Below are 13,550 nucleotides of genomic sequence, written 5' to 3'. Positions count from 1 at the left end.
CCCAATCATGCCCTTATGGAGCTTGCTTAGTACATTAGGGTTGTCCAAGGGGAATAGAATAGGGCCTTCCCCAAACTGATCTCCTTAAAGTTGGAAGCATATAATTTCCCTTCACTGGAAATTATTCCAACTCCTGAAAAAGTGACCCCATAGCGCTATCGTTCTCACACCAAATGGATGATTCATTACTCCACAGAACACGATTCCTCCAGAGTCCATTGGTGGTGGCTTTACACCTCTCCATCCAACCCTTGGTATTTGCTTGATGTAAGGCAGCATAAAGCTACCGGTGGGGACACAGTGTTTGTTCTGATTTTAATACCAGAGGAGGTTAACATTCTACTGTTATGGAGTCATCAGAGCGTTGGTGACTTTTCTGCCCTCTGCTCCTCAGCACTTGGTGACCCCGCTTCTGTAGTCTTACACGGTCTCCACTTCGTGGCACAGTTGCTGTGGTTCCTTCCACTTCTCAATAATATCACTCACAGGTTATGGAGGAAGATTTAGGAAGAAGAAATGTCATGAACAGATTTGTTACACCGGCGGCTCCTATTACAGGATCGTGCTGGTATTAGTTTGCTCTTTCCTAGCATCCATTCCTTCACATGTCAGTAAAGGCAGACGGCATGCCAAGGGACTGGATTTTAAACACTTGTGGCAAGTGGGACTAAATGAAAAATCTGAATTCAGTGACCAAGAGGTGTGTCCCAATACTTATGTCTTTGAGAATAGAGAGCTTCAAATTTCTGATATAGAGCTTTATTATCTTTCTAATGATTCCCTATTTTCTTCCAGATTCCGGCAGATGGTCTCAGAGTATGAACCAGAAGTACACGAGGTTCCCCGTCTTTTCCGTGCAGTTCTCCAAGAAGCTTCTGAGAAAATGAAAGAAGAAGAGGATGCAAAGAAGCTTGCTAGGCAGTGGAACACAAAGAGAGCTATGAGCTTATCTCTCACCACTTTCAAATCTCGAGCCAGGATCTACCCATTCTTGAGTGACATTAAGACCATCTCTGAGGATGTTGAACGAGAAGTTGAGCCCACTCGCAGAGTTTGGAGCATGCCAGAGTTCCGAACCACCAAAGAGAACTAGATTCCCACAGATATGGAGACCACCGAGGACAATCTGGTCGTCATTTGTTTGCACTTATTATAAATAAGTCATGCTTTTTTATAGACTCCTGTAGAAATAGTCATGGTGTCACTTTAAGAACTGACATTTTTATTGAAAACTGATCAAGCTGTAGTCTTGTTACCGTAAGTGTAAGCTGCTTAAAATATTGGAGAATACCTATAAGTTATATATAAAGGTCCTCATGTAAAAGTATGGACATAATTTTTTATCTGAATACAAATTGGCTAAAAAGTAATTTTACAATATGATCCATTCAAAATTTTGGAACATTTTATTTCTACAGCCTCTATGTATCACAATTCATATTGTAGGGATTCACTCTCTCAGGTAGGCATTAGGTAGCGTTCACACAGGCAATGCGGCTTGGTCCAAACAGTTTTATTGCTTTCATAAAACGCCAAGGGATTCAAAACCAAAAAAATGTCTCTTATGGCCACAAATGTAACACAGGGCCTCACCAGAACAGATTACAGTCCTTTCTTCTGGAGCAAACTTCCTACTCAGAAGATGCACGATCCCACCTGTCTTCGTATCCCCTTCAGCCTGAGCTCCAGCAGCATTCTGCACCCAACAGAAGTGTTCAACTCCAGGCACAGTTCTAACTGAACAGGCTGCAGCTTCCACACATTATTCTGCAGCTCCAACACACAAACTGCTCAGCTTTCCTACCTAACCCATGCAGTCTCCATTCAAAGCTAGACTCTGGTGTCTCTTTGGCATTAGAGCTCACATTTTAGCTGGACACTCACCAGCTTCTGCAGACTGGATTCTCCTTCATTGGGCAGTCTTACACCTAGAGAACACAGGCCTTGGTTCTTGAAAAAAAAGCTAGTCAGGTGCATTTAATCAAGAGAATAGCATATTTGTACTTTGATTTCAGATCAGTCAAAAAAATAAGCTTCAAAGATTATCCAGAAGAAAGAAAAGGGCAAAAGATACTGCCGTCAGATAAGGTCAATGAGTGGTAACTCATTCATAGATATAGGCTACAGAAGTAAAACTATGAAAAATATCTAATGAAACCTTACATTTTTGGGGGGACAAAAAGTATTTGCAATTAAGTAAAAATAATGTCCCTAAAGGTGTCCATCATTTAAAAGAGCCTGTTCATAGTGGGTTTTTTGTCTGCTGAAACAGATATTTATTACAATGGACGATTCTTTTCCGTGTGGTAGTTTAGACTAATTGTTCTCAATCCAGTCTCTAAGTACTTATTAAAACGACACAATTGGAGAGCACCCCAATATCATGAGGCACATTGCAAGAATAATACAAAACGCTGCTGGTCACCGGTATACTGTAGTTTCTACAGTTGATAACATGGCATAAAAATACGTTTTGAAAATATGTTATTGGATCTTTTATGGAAAAAACTTGTATTGTAGACAGAGGTTGTACAGCGCTATATATATATATATATATATATATATATATATATATATATATACACACACACACACACACACACATACACATCGTACATACACACACACACACAAAGGGTGGCACATAAAAATAGATGGAGGGTCCAAAATCTGTAAAATAGTCTATGTTAAAGTTTGACACCAGGGGCTGCTCAGCTCCCGTAGAGAGGGAGTACCCCGTCACTTTCCATAAGTAGTTTACAACTAGGGACCGGATTTTTATTGGACTCCGTTTAATGCATGCATAAAAAAAATATTTTTAGCGTGAGGCTAATAGAGCAATATATAATATATACATAAACACACACCGGTACACTGGATGTTTTCCCAACCTAAATGCCAAGCACAGAGTGCAGACTAAACTAACAAAGCTCTACAGTGTTAGAGCCTTATAGGTGTGTGGAGAAGCTACTTCTTACTCATCAGATCACTGCGCTCATGTTCTTATCTGAACTACTAGAGCATGAAAATTTAAATTGACAGCTATATGCTCCTGCTTTCGGTCAAAAAGTGTCAGTTCTTGAAAATCCCTTAAAATTAGGATCAGACAAGGGCATATCACGTATCATAAGCTTATAAAAGCCATCATTTTGCGTCTACTTGTAGCTTTGCAGTTTCAGCACCCATGTAAGTTACATTTGGTTTCTCCATTCATATACAGGGGCTTCTCACAAAATTAGAAAATCATCAAAAAGTTAATTTATTTCAGTTCTTCAATACAAAAAGTGAATCTCATTTATTACATAGAGTCGTTACACACAGAGTGATCTATTTCACGGGTTTATTTCTGTTAATGTTGGTGATTATGGCTTACAGCCAATGAAAACCCCAAAAGTGATTATCTCAGTAAATTAGAATACTTTATAACACCAGCTTGAAAAATTATTTTAAAATCTGAAATGTGGGCCTACCGAAATGTGTGATCAGTAAATGCACTCAATACTTGGTCGTGGCTCCTTTTGCATCAATTAATGCATCAATGCGGCGTGACATTGAGGCGATCAGCCTGTGGCGCTGCTGAGGGGTTATGGAAGCCCAGGTTGCTTTGATAGCAGCCTTCAGCTCGTCTGCATTGTTGGGTCTGGTGTCTCTCATCTTCCTCTTGACAATACTCCATAGATTCTCTATGGGGTTAATGTCAGGCGTGTTTGCTGCCAATCAAGCACAGTGATACTGTTGTTTGTAAAATAGGTGTTGGTACTTTTGGCAGTGTAGACAGGTGCCAAGTCCTGCTGGAGAATGACATTTCCATCTCCAAAATGGTTGTCGGCAGAGGGAAGCATGAAGTGTCCTAAAATTTCCTGCTAGACGGCTGTGCTGATTTTGGTCTTCATAAAACACAGTGGACCTATACCAGCAGGTGACATGGCTCCCCAAACCATCACTGATTGTGGAGACTTCACACTAGACCTCCAGCAGCTTGGATTGTAGCCTCTCCACTCTTCCTCCAGACTCTGGGACTCTGATTTCCAAATGAAATGCAAAATTTATTTTCCTTGTGGAGTGTGTGAATCACTGCCTTCTGGACATCTGTCAGGTCAGCAGTCTTCCCCATGATTGTGGAGCTACTGAAACAGACTAAGGGACCTTTTTAAATGCTTAGGAAGCCTTTGCAGGTGTTTTTTGCTAATTATTCTAATTTACTGATATAATGACTTTTGGGTTTTCATTGGCTGTAAGCCACAATCATTAACATTAACAGAAATAAACACGTGAAATAGATCACTCTGTAATGACTATATAATATATAAGTTTACATTTTTGTATAGAAGAACTGAAATAAATTAACTTTTTAATGATATTCTAATTTTGTGAGAAGCGCTCGTACATGTACATACTGTACATACATAGATGCCTTCAAATTGGTTGCACTTAGAAACAGACAACAGGAAAACTCTGAATTTACGTTTAGACATAAATCGAGATGAAAGTGTCAAGTAATGCAAAAGTGGTAGATTAGTGAAGAAAAATATTTACACCATCACATTGGAACATTGTACATTTGTGTTCAAAAGCACATATTTAATTTAAAGGCTATAGCCATCTTTGACATTACAATAATATTTTACTTATGTTAGTGGTCATGTTTAATTATTTCTGAATTCATTTTTACACCCCCTTGAAAAACAATTTGCAACCCCACACAAGTTTTATCTTTTTCTCCTGTGGGAGTGACTCTCCCAGTAATATAGGCTGGATGTGAGCTCTGTGTGTGTCCAGGGTGCTGCTGTCTTCAATAGCTCTTATATTAGAACACTTCTATGCAGCACTCACTCGCTCTTCATTATCTATCGCCTATTTTCTCTGCCCTCCCTCAGACTATACATGGTTCACTTCTATGCTCCACTCATTTGTGCTTCATTTTCTTTCCTGTTTATTGAAAGCCTATTTTTTTCTGTCAAGCTTCTATCCTGCACCGGTTTGCTTTCTTCGTTATCTATAACCTATTTATATCTGCAGCAGTGAAATTGTAGATAATTTTTTTAGCAAAAAACTATTTAGAAAGTTGCTTAATTTTGCTTTTAGAAAGCAAATGGACAATAAAAAAAAAAATCTGTGCAAAAGGTGTACATAGCCTTTAAAGAACTTTTGTCAGCTGGGCTTGACTTGTTTTTGTACATGGTCTGATATTCAGTACGACATCTAAGAATGTATTATTAATCTGTGTATGCCGGGATTGGCTTTGAGATTAGACAGATGTAAGTTTGTGCCGTTTCTATTTATATAAAAACCTTTAAAAAAATAAACGAGTCAATTTTGGTTTTTTGTAATTCTTCTTTTGGACATTTTTTACACTAACATAAAGGCAGGAACCTGCCCATAACGAGCAGCAATCGATGCTATAGCATGTTGATTGGCGCTCGTTTAAAGTCCTTTCCCCTATCTTTAAGATCGATGGGGGTCAGACTTCTGGTACAAGTAGTGTTGAGCGTCAGCTCAATGTATATAGCGAACAGAGCTGAACAGCGCATGTAATGGGTGTTCTTAGGTACTGCAGGTCTGCTTTTACTGAAGTGAATGGCAGCAGCTCCTATACATTATATGGGGCTCCATTCAATTCAACGTCAACAGAGCAGCTCTTCCTCTTCTGCTCTGACAGGGTGCCCCTGCCGACGTCATGCTGATTGACAGCTGGCTCTCCACGGCCTATCAGCATGACATTGGCAAAGACACCCAATCGACAGAGCAAAGCTAAAGAGAAGAAGCTGCTCTGTCAAAGTGACGTAAACGGAAGGAGAATCAGTGGCAGGACCGGTCTGTGACCACTCTGAACTGGAACAGATTGTCTCAGGTCAGAAAGCGCAAGTAAGTTCTTAGCCCAATAGGGAAAAAAAGCATGTCCTGGATAACCCCTTTAAAGGGAATCTGTCACCTCGTTTTGGCGGGCTATGTAAATGACTTGTTTCCGGTCCGATGGGTGGTTTTTCGGCTCCTTTCCTCCACCCCTCCTTGGGCGCTGTCCGCAATATTTCTGGGAATTTCTGTACTTGTCCTCCATATTCCGCGCGTGCGCACTGCAATCTGGACTCGCGCACGAGAACATAGTTCACCAGCGCATGAGCAGTAATGTTTTTTGGCTTTGCCTGCAGTTGGGCAAAGCATACTGCGCATGTGCGAGTCCAGATTGTAATGTGCACGCGCGGAATACGGAGGACAAAGTGTGAAATGTGCACCAAAATCCACAACGGAAAAAAGTCTTCTGAATGTGTCACTTATTTTCTAATTTTAAAGTCCAATACAAATATTAATCACAGAAACCAGAAGATTTAGTTTTAAAACTTGTTAAAAAAATAAAAATTACAGGATTCCAGATATTTTTTTTTTAATTAATGAATATACCAAATCTTTACATGTGACATCACAGGTGAAAATAACAAAAAAAAAAAAAAAAAGAGAACAAGTCAACTAATCATCAGATACCGTCTAAAATCATAGGAGGAAAAAAAAAAAAAAAAAAGATTCCGAGAGATGGAGCCCAAATTAAGAACGGAAATGTAGTATTTCTTAATTTACAGTAATAGAAGTAAAAAATATGGCCGACTATGCTAGTAGAGAAAATTAAAGGATCTCTGCTGTTCTGTAATCGTTTCATTGCTCCTATGTATCTAAAATAAAAATCTGAGCAACTTTGTACTGAAAAAAATATCCTCCCGTTTTGTGTATACAGCTCCCATGCAGACCATACGTCATACAAAAAGGCCTTTGTGTACCCTAACACTGAAGTCATTTTTTACTCCACCTGAACTGTGTTCACACTAACGTCATTGCTAGTATTTTTTAATGGAAACCACGACGTTGTGACAGATTGACTTTGAGGAAAGATCCGGTATTTTTCCCAGCAGGAACAGCTCCACAGACTGCAATATTCTCGCCAATAAAAAGGAAGAAAGTCTCAAGAAAACGCTGGTGGAATATCACGCTGAGTAACCGGATCAGACAGCACAGGAGCTGTATACGTAAAACGGCAGTGTACATTTCATCGTGATTATCTAGAAATTTGTTTTTTTTTTTAATTTAGATGCCCTGAAAAAAATAAAAAAAGGGTAGCAAAAGTGAATAATCCCTTTAAAAAATTATTTTTGAAAAACATGGAAAAAAAAGGACAAGTTGACTGAGCAAATGGTGGCTTCCCTTTCTCTTAGGCTGTTGTCACAAATAGCGTTGATGGATGGCACAAACCAGAGCAAAAAACCGCACCGCAGACGCTCGATAATAGCTATGAGCATCTTTGTATCTATTTTTTATTTGTTGCTTTAATCCATCCAAAATCGAAAAATAAAACATGAAGAAACTTTGCAATTGGTCTTTATTATAAATCTCCTACTAGAGCGGAGCAAAAAGATTCACAGGACCCTGGTTTAGCGGTCACATCAGTAGTCCGTGTCTGCTGGACCGGAGCCCTGCGAACATCCTCCAACCTGCCGGCATCTCTTCTGATCCATAGGTCCAGCGCAACATATGCACGACTAATCTGAGGACACGCCGGGGGATGCCAGCAGGTATGGGGGTTGCAGGGCTCCCACGTTCTACCGGCATGACTGCTCGACTATTCCAGCAAATTTTTATCGCCTATTATTTTGAATTTGCAGCTCCTATGTAAACCTATGTGTCTCCATGGAAACAGAATGCAGGCACATCCCATTTTCATCTGTACTTTATGCTTTCTTAACATATATTCGGAATATCACAGATGGTGGAAGCGCGACCATACAACTCTGTATAGGAGCTGCATACACTAATCAGAAAAATCTTTTTATTCAAATCTATTTGCAAAATTCCATGTTTGCACTGGAACAAAAAAAATAGTTGCAAAGGTGGTCATAAAACAGAAAAAATGACGTCTGGCCTGACATGTCCGTTTTAGAAAAACACTTTTCTTCCCTTGAAAATAACACTTCAGCGGCTCCTTTTATTGGATATCTGTTTCTTTTTCTGTAATTTAATACATTGACTATTCATTCCTTTTGGAAACAAGGAGTGTCACTATATGTTCTACAGGGTCCCATACACATTATATAGCTGTCGGCTCAACAATTGGTTGGCCGGTAGATCTTTCTCCAGATGGCCATATAGGAACGCTGAGTTCAGCTGATAGATCACGCATAGTGATGAGCGAACGTGCTGGGACAAGGTGTTATCTGAGCACGCTCAGGTGCTAAATGATTGAAAAATATGTTCCAGTCCCCGCAGTTGCATGTCTCGTGGCTGTTAGACATCCGAAATACATGCAGGTATTACCTAACACGGAGGCAATCCTTGCATGTGTTGCAGCTGTCGAACAGCCAAGAGACATGCAACTGCGGGGACTGGAACATATTTTTCGAGCATGCTGAAGACACTCGGTGAGCACCCGCGCATGCTCGGATAACGCCTTATTCTAGCACATTCGCTCTTCACTACTCTTCACTATTCACGAGTTCTCTATAAGAAAGCCACAGCAATGATTGAAATTCCAACCTCAGGTCCTTCTATTCCCCACCATAATCTGTCTGTAAGCCAGAGGGTTCGGCCAACTTTAGTCTAATGTGTATGGGAGACTAAAATAGAATTAGTCTTACCGGTAATTCGGTTTCTAGGAACCTTCCACGACAGCAGTTATCGGAGGATGTCTCCCCGCCCTAATAGGGGACAGGAAATGCACAAGAGGTTAAATAACCCTCCCCTTCCTATTACCTCCAGTGTTTTTTCCTGTACACGCTAGCATGTATAGTTACCACCAAGGTGCAGGAATCATCCGGTAAAACAACAGGTAGGGAGGGAAATTAGTGCTGTCGTGGAAGGTTCCTAGAAACCGAATTACCGGTAAGACTAATTCTATTTTTTCTAGTCACCTTCCACGACAGCAGTTATCGGAAAAATACCAACAACTAATTTCTTAGGGAGGGACAACAGCCTGCAGAACACGTCTGTCAAATGTTAAATCGATGTTGAAATTTAGTCTATAGTGTCTGGTGAATGTGTGGACAGACGACCAGGTGGCGGCTCTGCATATCTGCTCTGTAGATGCATCCCCTCTTCCTGCCCACGATGTTGCTAAAGAACGAGTAGAGTGGGCTTTTAATGATGTAGGAGGGGAAACGTTCTGTGACGAGTAGGTGAGGCTGATCGCTTGCTTGATCCAAATGGCGATTGTATTTTTTGCCGCCTTTTTACCTTTATTTCGGCCTGCAATTTGAACAAATAGGTTCTCATCAATCCTCCAACTTTCTGTCTGCTGTAGGTAGAAGAGGACTATTCTGCGTACATCGAGGGTATGGAACCCTTCTTCTTTCGCGTTGGAGGGATTTGGACAGAAGGAGGGTAATACGATGTCCTGGCTCCTGTGAAAGCTCAAGACTACCTTAGGCATAAAGGAGGGATCTAATCTTAGGATGATGCTACCTTCCATGATGGTTAAATATGGGCTCCTGTATCGAAAGGGCCTGTAGCTCTCCTATGCGCCTTGCGGTAGTGACTGCTACCAGGAACACTGGTTTTAGTGTCAAGTTTTTCAACGTCGTGGAAGCCAGAGGTTCAAACGGTTCGTCCGTCAAACTTCGGAGAACCAGGTTCAAGTCCCAAGGGGGAATCTGGCTACGGAGTCTGGGACGGATCCTAGACGCCGAGGTCATGAACCGTTTAATCCATCGATGGCTCGCCAAGTCCTGATCATAGAATGAGCTAAGGGCTGACACTTGTACCTTTAAGGTACTGGGTGTGAGAGCCAGATCTAGACAGTCCTGAAGGAACTCTAAGATCTGTGTAATCTTGGGACGGAAAGGATCTGGAAGATTTGGGGAGCACCAGAACGAAAACTTCTTCCAAATTTTTCTGTAAATGGCGTTAGTCACTGGTTTTCTACTTCTTTGTAGGGTTTGGATCACCCTGTCGGACAAGCCCTTTGCTTTTAGAACTCCGGCTTCAGTAGCCAGGCCCAGTTTGCGCAGGTCTGGGTGCAGTAGAGGGCCCTGGCGAAGGAGGTTGTCCCTCTGGGGCAGGAGTATTGGACCATCCTGAGTCATGTTTTGCAGGGCTCCGTACCAGCTCCTTCCCGGCCACAAGGGAGCTATCAAAATTGTAGTGACTCGTTCTGCCCGTACCTTCTGTAGCGTTTTTGCTATCATGGGGATTGGAGGGAAGGCGTAGGCTAGGTTGAAGTGCCACGGGTGGGAGAAGGCGTCTACTTTCCACGCTCCGTCGGTGGGGCTGAGGGAGAAATATGTTTCTACCTTCGCATTCTGACCACTGGCGAACAGGTCCACCTCAGGATATCCCCATCTTGAGACCAGCGATGAAAATATTGCCTGGTCCAGGCTCCATTCCCCGGGCTGAACGTCCCTCCTGCTGAGGAAGTCCGCTTCCACATTGTCCACTGCCCTTAGATGCACTGCTGATATGGACAGTAGATGTTTCTCTGCCCAGGAGAAGATCCTTGCAGCCACCCGCTTCAGGTTGAAGAATTTTGTGCCTCCCTGGTGGCAGATGTAGGACACCGTAGTCATATTGTCTGAGTAGACACGTGCGTGATGGTTTTGGACGAGGGTCGCTGCTGCCTTTAGTGTCTCTTCTACAGCTATCAGTTCTCTTGTATTTGAGGAGCTGGAACTGACTTCTGGGCCCCATAATCCCTGGAAGTGTGATTTTTCCACCGTCGCGCCCCAGCTTCGCTGACTGGCATCCGTGGTGATGATCTTTAGGGGCAGCTGATCCCAGCTGACCCCCTGCTGGAGGTTCTGGCGGTTCAACCACCATAGAAAGGAGGCCTTCACATGACCGGGAAGAGGAGTTCTCCTGGACAATATATTCTGGGGCTTCCTTGAACACCAAAGAACGTAGGACTGCAGGGTTCGAGTATGGGCTTGGGCCCAGGAGACAGCTTGGATACATGCCGTCAATAATCCCAGCATGGACATTGAGTCTCTCAGGGTCGGTGCTCTTTGTTCCCTGAACTTGGAGATCCTCTGAACCAGGCTGAGTTGCCGTTCCCTGGGTAAAAAGGATGTTCGCCCTTCTGAGTCCAGGAGAATCCCTAGAAACTTTTTCCTTGTAGAGGGATGAAGGTCTGACTTCTCTAGGTTGGGGATCCAACCCAAGGATTTCAGAATCTCTAGAGATTTGTCTACGTCCTGGTTCAGGCGAAGCCTGGATGGAGCTACTATTAGAAGGTCGTCCAGATAGGGGACGATGCAGAGCCCCTGTTGGCGAATGAAGATTATTGCCGCCGCCATCACCTTGGTAAATACCCGAGGGGCTGATGATACCCCAAACGGCAGGACGTTGAATTGGTAGTGTCTGACCTGGGACCCCTGAGATACCGCAAATCTGAGGAATCTTCTGTGGTCTGGATGGATCGGGACGTGATAATAGGCGTCCCTTAGGTCTATTGTAGCCATCACCCAATTCTGTCCTATAAGAGGGATTGCAGTCTTGACCGACTCCATCTTGAATCGCCAGTATTTTACCTCCTGGTTCAACGGTTTCAAGCTTATAATGACCCTGTGTTTCCCTGAGGGTTTTACCACCACGAAGAGGCGAGAGTAGTGGCCCTTGCCTATTTCTCGTTGTGGAACCGGGGAGATTGCTCTTGCTTGCAGGAGTGTTTTTATATCTGACAGCCAGGATCTTTGGAGGTGAGCTTGCAGAGAGGTTATTCTCAGGCATTGAGGGGGGAGGACTCTCGAATTCCAATCTCAGTCCGTCGCGAATAGTGCAGAGAACCCACTGGTTTGATGTTATGGACTGCCATTGCTCTATGAAATTCGAGAGTCGGCCCCCGACCGGAATAGCGTCATTGCTTCTCTGTGGGGTTTTGTTGTTGCTGGGACTGGGAGGCCAGAATATTTCAGCCTCTTCCTCCCTTCGGATAGTTCCACCTGCCCGTTTTAACTTTCCCTTTGAATTCTCTATGGGAGGGTTGGTCACGGGGGGAACGAAAAAACCGTCTTCTAGGTTTCCGCTGCTCCGGTAGCGACTTTTTTTTATCCGTGGCCTTCTCCAGGATATCATCCAGGGCTGGGCCAAATACGTACTTCCCCTGGAAGGGAATCGCAGAGTTTTGACATTGACGTGATGTCTCCTCCTCACGATTTCAGCCACAGCGTCCTTCTGGCTGAGTTGGAGAGGACTGCCAATTTTGCTGCTACCCAAATGGACTCCACAGAGGCATCGGCTAGGAACCCTGTTGCTTTTTGCAGTGGCGGCAGGGAATCGAGGATCTCTTCCCTGGAGGTTCCTTGAGAGAGGTGGTCCTCCAGTGTACGCAGCCAGCGAAACAAGGACCACGCCACACATGTAGAGGCTATATTAGCCTTGAGCAGGGTTGTGGAGTTATCCCATGATTTTCTAAGTAGGCTTTCTGTTTTACGATCCATAGGATCCTTGAGTTGAGACGAGTCTTCGAAGGGAAGAGCCGTCCTTTTCGTCACTCTGGATACCTGCACGTCTACTTTGGGGATCTCCCATAGGGAGCAATCCCCCTCCAAAGGAAATCTGTTCCTCATGTCTGATGGGGTAGTGAGCCTTTTTTCAGGAAAGACCCATTCTTGCAGAACTAAATTTCGGATGTTCTCATGGATGGGGAACCCTTTTTGGTCTTTGGGTTTCAATTCCCCAAACATTTCATCCTGAACTGAGTATTCCATCTCTGTCTCCTCTAATCCCATGGTGCCCCTTACCATGCTAACTAAGTCCCCCATGTCTTCGGATGTAAAGTAATATTTTTTGTTATCGGGTCTGGGGGTAGAGGTGGAACTCTCGTTTTCCCATACATCCTGAGTCAGACGCATCAATTTCGCCTGAATCTGAGTCCGACTCCGCCGGGGGCGCTTTCCTTTTCTTAGCTGGAGGGGGTTGTGGTGTTGGGCACTCCTAGAAGATTGCATTTCTTGCTTGATGAGGGATTTTATACTGTCCAGAAGGGAGGGTTGTTCTGCGCGGATTACTTCATCCGGGCAGGGCTGAAATAGTTTTTTCCTGTATGTTGAGGAGAGTTTGTTACCGCACACGCACTTGCGGCTTGGTTTCTTTATGGGGTCAGGGGCCTGTCTCCCTAGAATAGAGAGAGAAGGCATACTAAGTCACCTCGCCATTTGGACAGAATAAAGGGGGACCGGTCCTGCTACTTACAGAAGGAAGGTGCACGCTGGGCTCCGCAGAAGCAGAATGAGAGGGCTTCTCATCGTCCGTGGTCAGTCTGTCACAGTCACCAGTGCAGAAAAGGCCTTACCTGGACGCCTTCTGCCAGGGTCTTAAATAGCCGAGACTCCGCAGTGTCTTCCGTGCTCCTCCTCCCCTGGTCCACAGGTGGGGGTAATCATGATCAACCCTCCTCACGTCCACTTCTCAGCTGTCCGCGGCCTGGGGACGCCGCTCCGCTTCTTCTAACCCCTGGCCACCACCCGGTGCCGTCCCCGCATCACCTTAGCCCCCCAGTGCCCATCCCTGCGGGTGAACGGGCGGCGAGTGACACGTCAGGCGGCGAGTGACTCAGGCGGGTGGACAGCGTCGGGCGG

The 13,550-nt window shown here is 44.0% G+C and overlaps 1 protein-coding gene across 2 annotated transcripts in view; it reads left to right on the top strand.

Moving 5' to 3' along the window:
- RD3 (RD3 regulator of GUCY2D) overlaps positions 1–5,305 on the top strand; it is a 29,228-nt gene extending 23,923 nt beyond the window's left edge. For both annotated transcript variants that reach the window (XM_073553416.1, XM_073553417.1), the window contains exon 3: positions 796–5,305. In XM_073553416.1, coding sequence (XP_073409517.1) covers positions 796–1,093 — 298 coding nt within the window. In that variant the 3' untranslated portion in view covers positions 1,094–5,305. The remainder of the gene's footprint in view (positions 1–795) is intronic.
- Positions 5,306–13,550: the final 8,245 nt, after the last annotated feature.

Source organism: Dendrobates tinctorius, unplaced genomic scaffold (genome assembly GCF_039654945.1).
Source record: "Dendrobates tinctorius isolate UK_male_01 unplaced genomic scaffold, ASM3965494v1 ptg000201l, whole genome shotgun sequence".
Lineage (NCBI taxonomy): Eukaryota > Metazoa > Chordata > Amphibia > Anura > Dendrobatidae > Dendrobates > Dendrobates tinctorius.
Note: the sequence above shows the minus strand (reverse complement) of the source record. Positions and strands in the feature narration are given on the sequence as shown.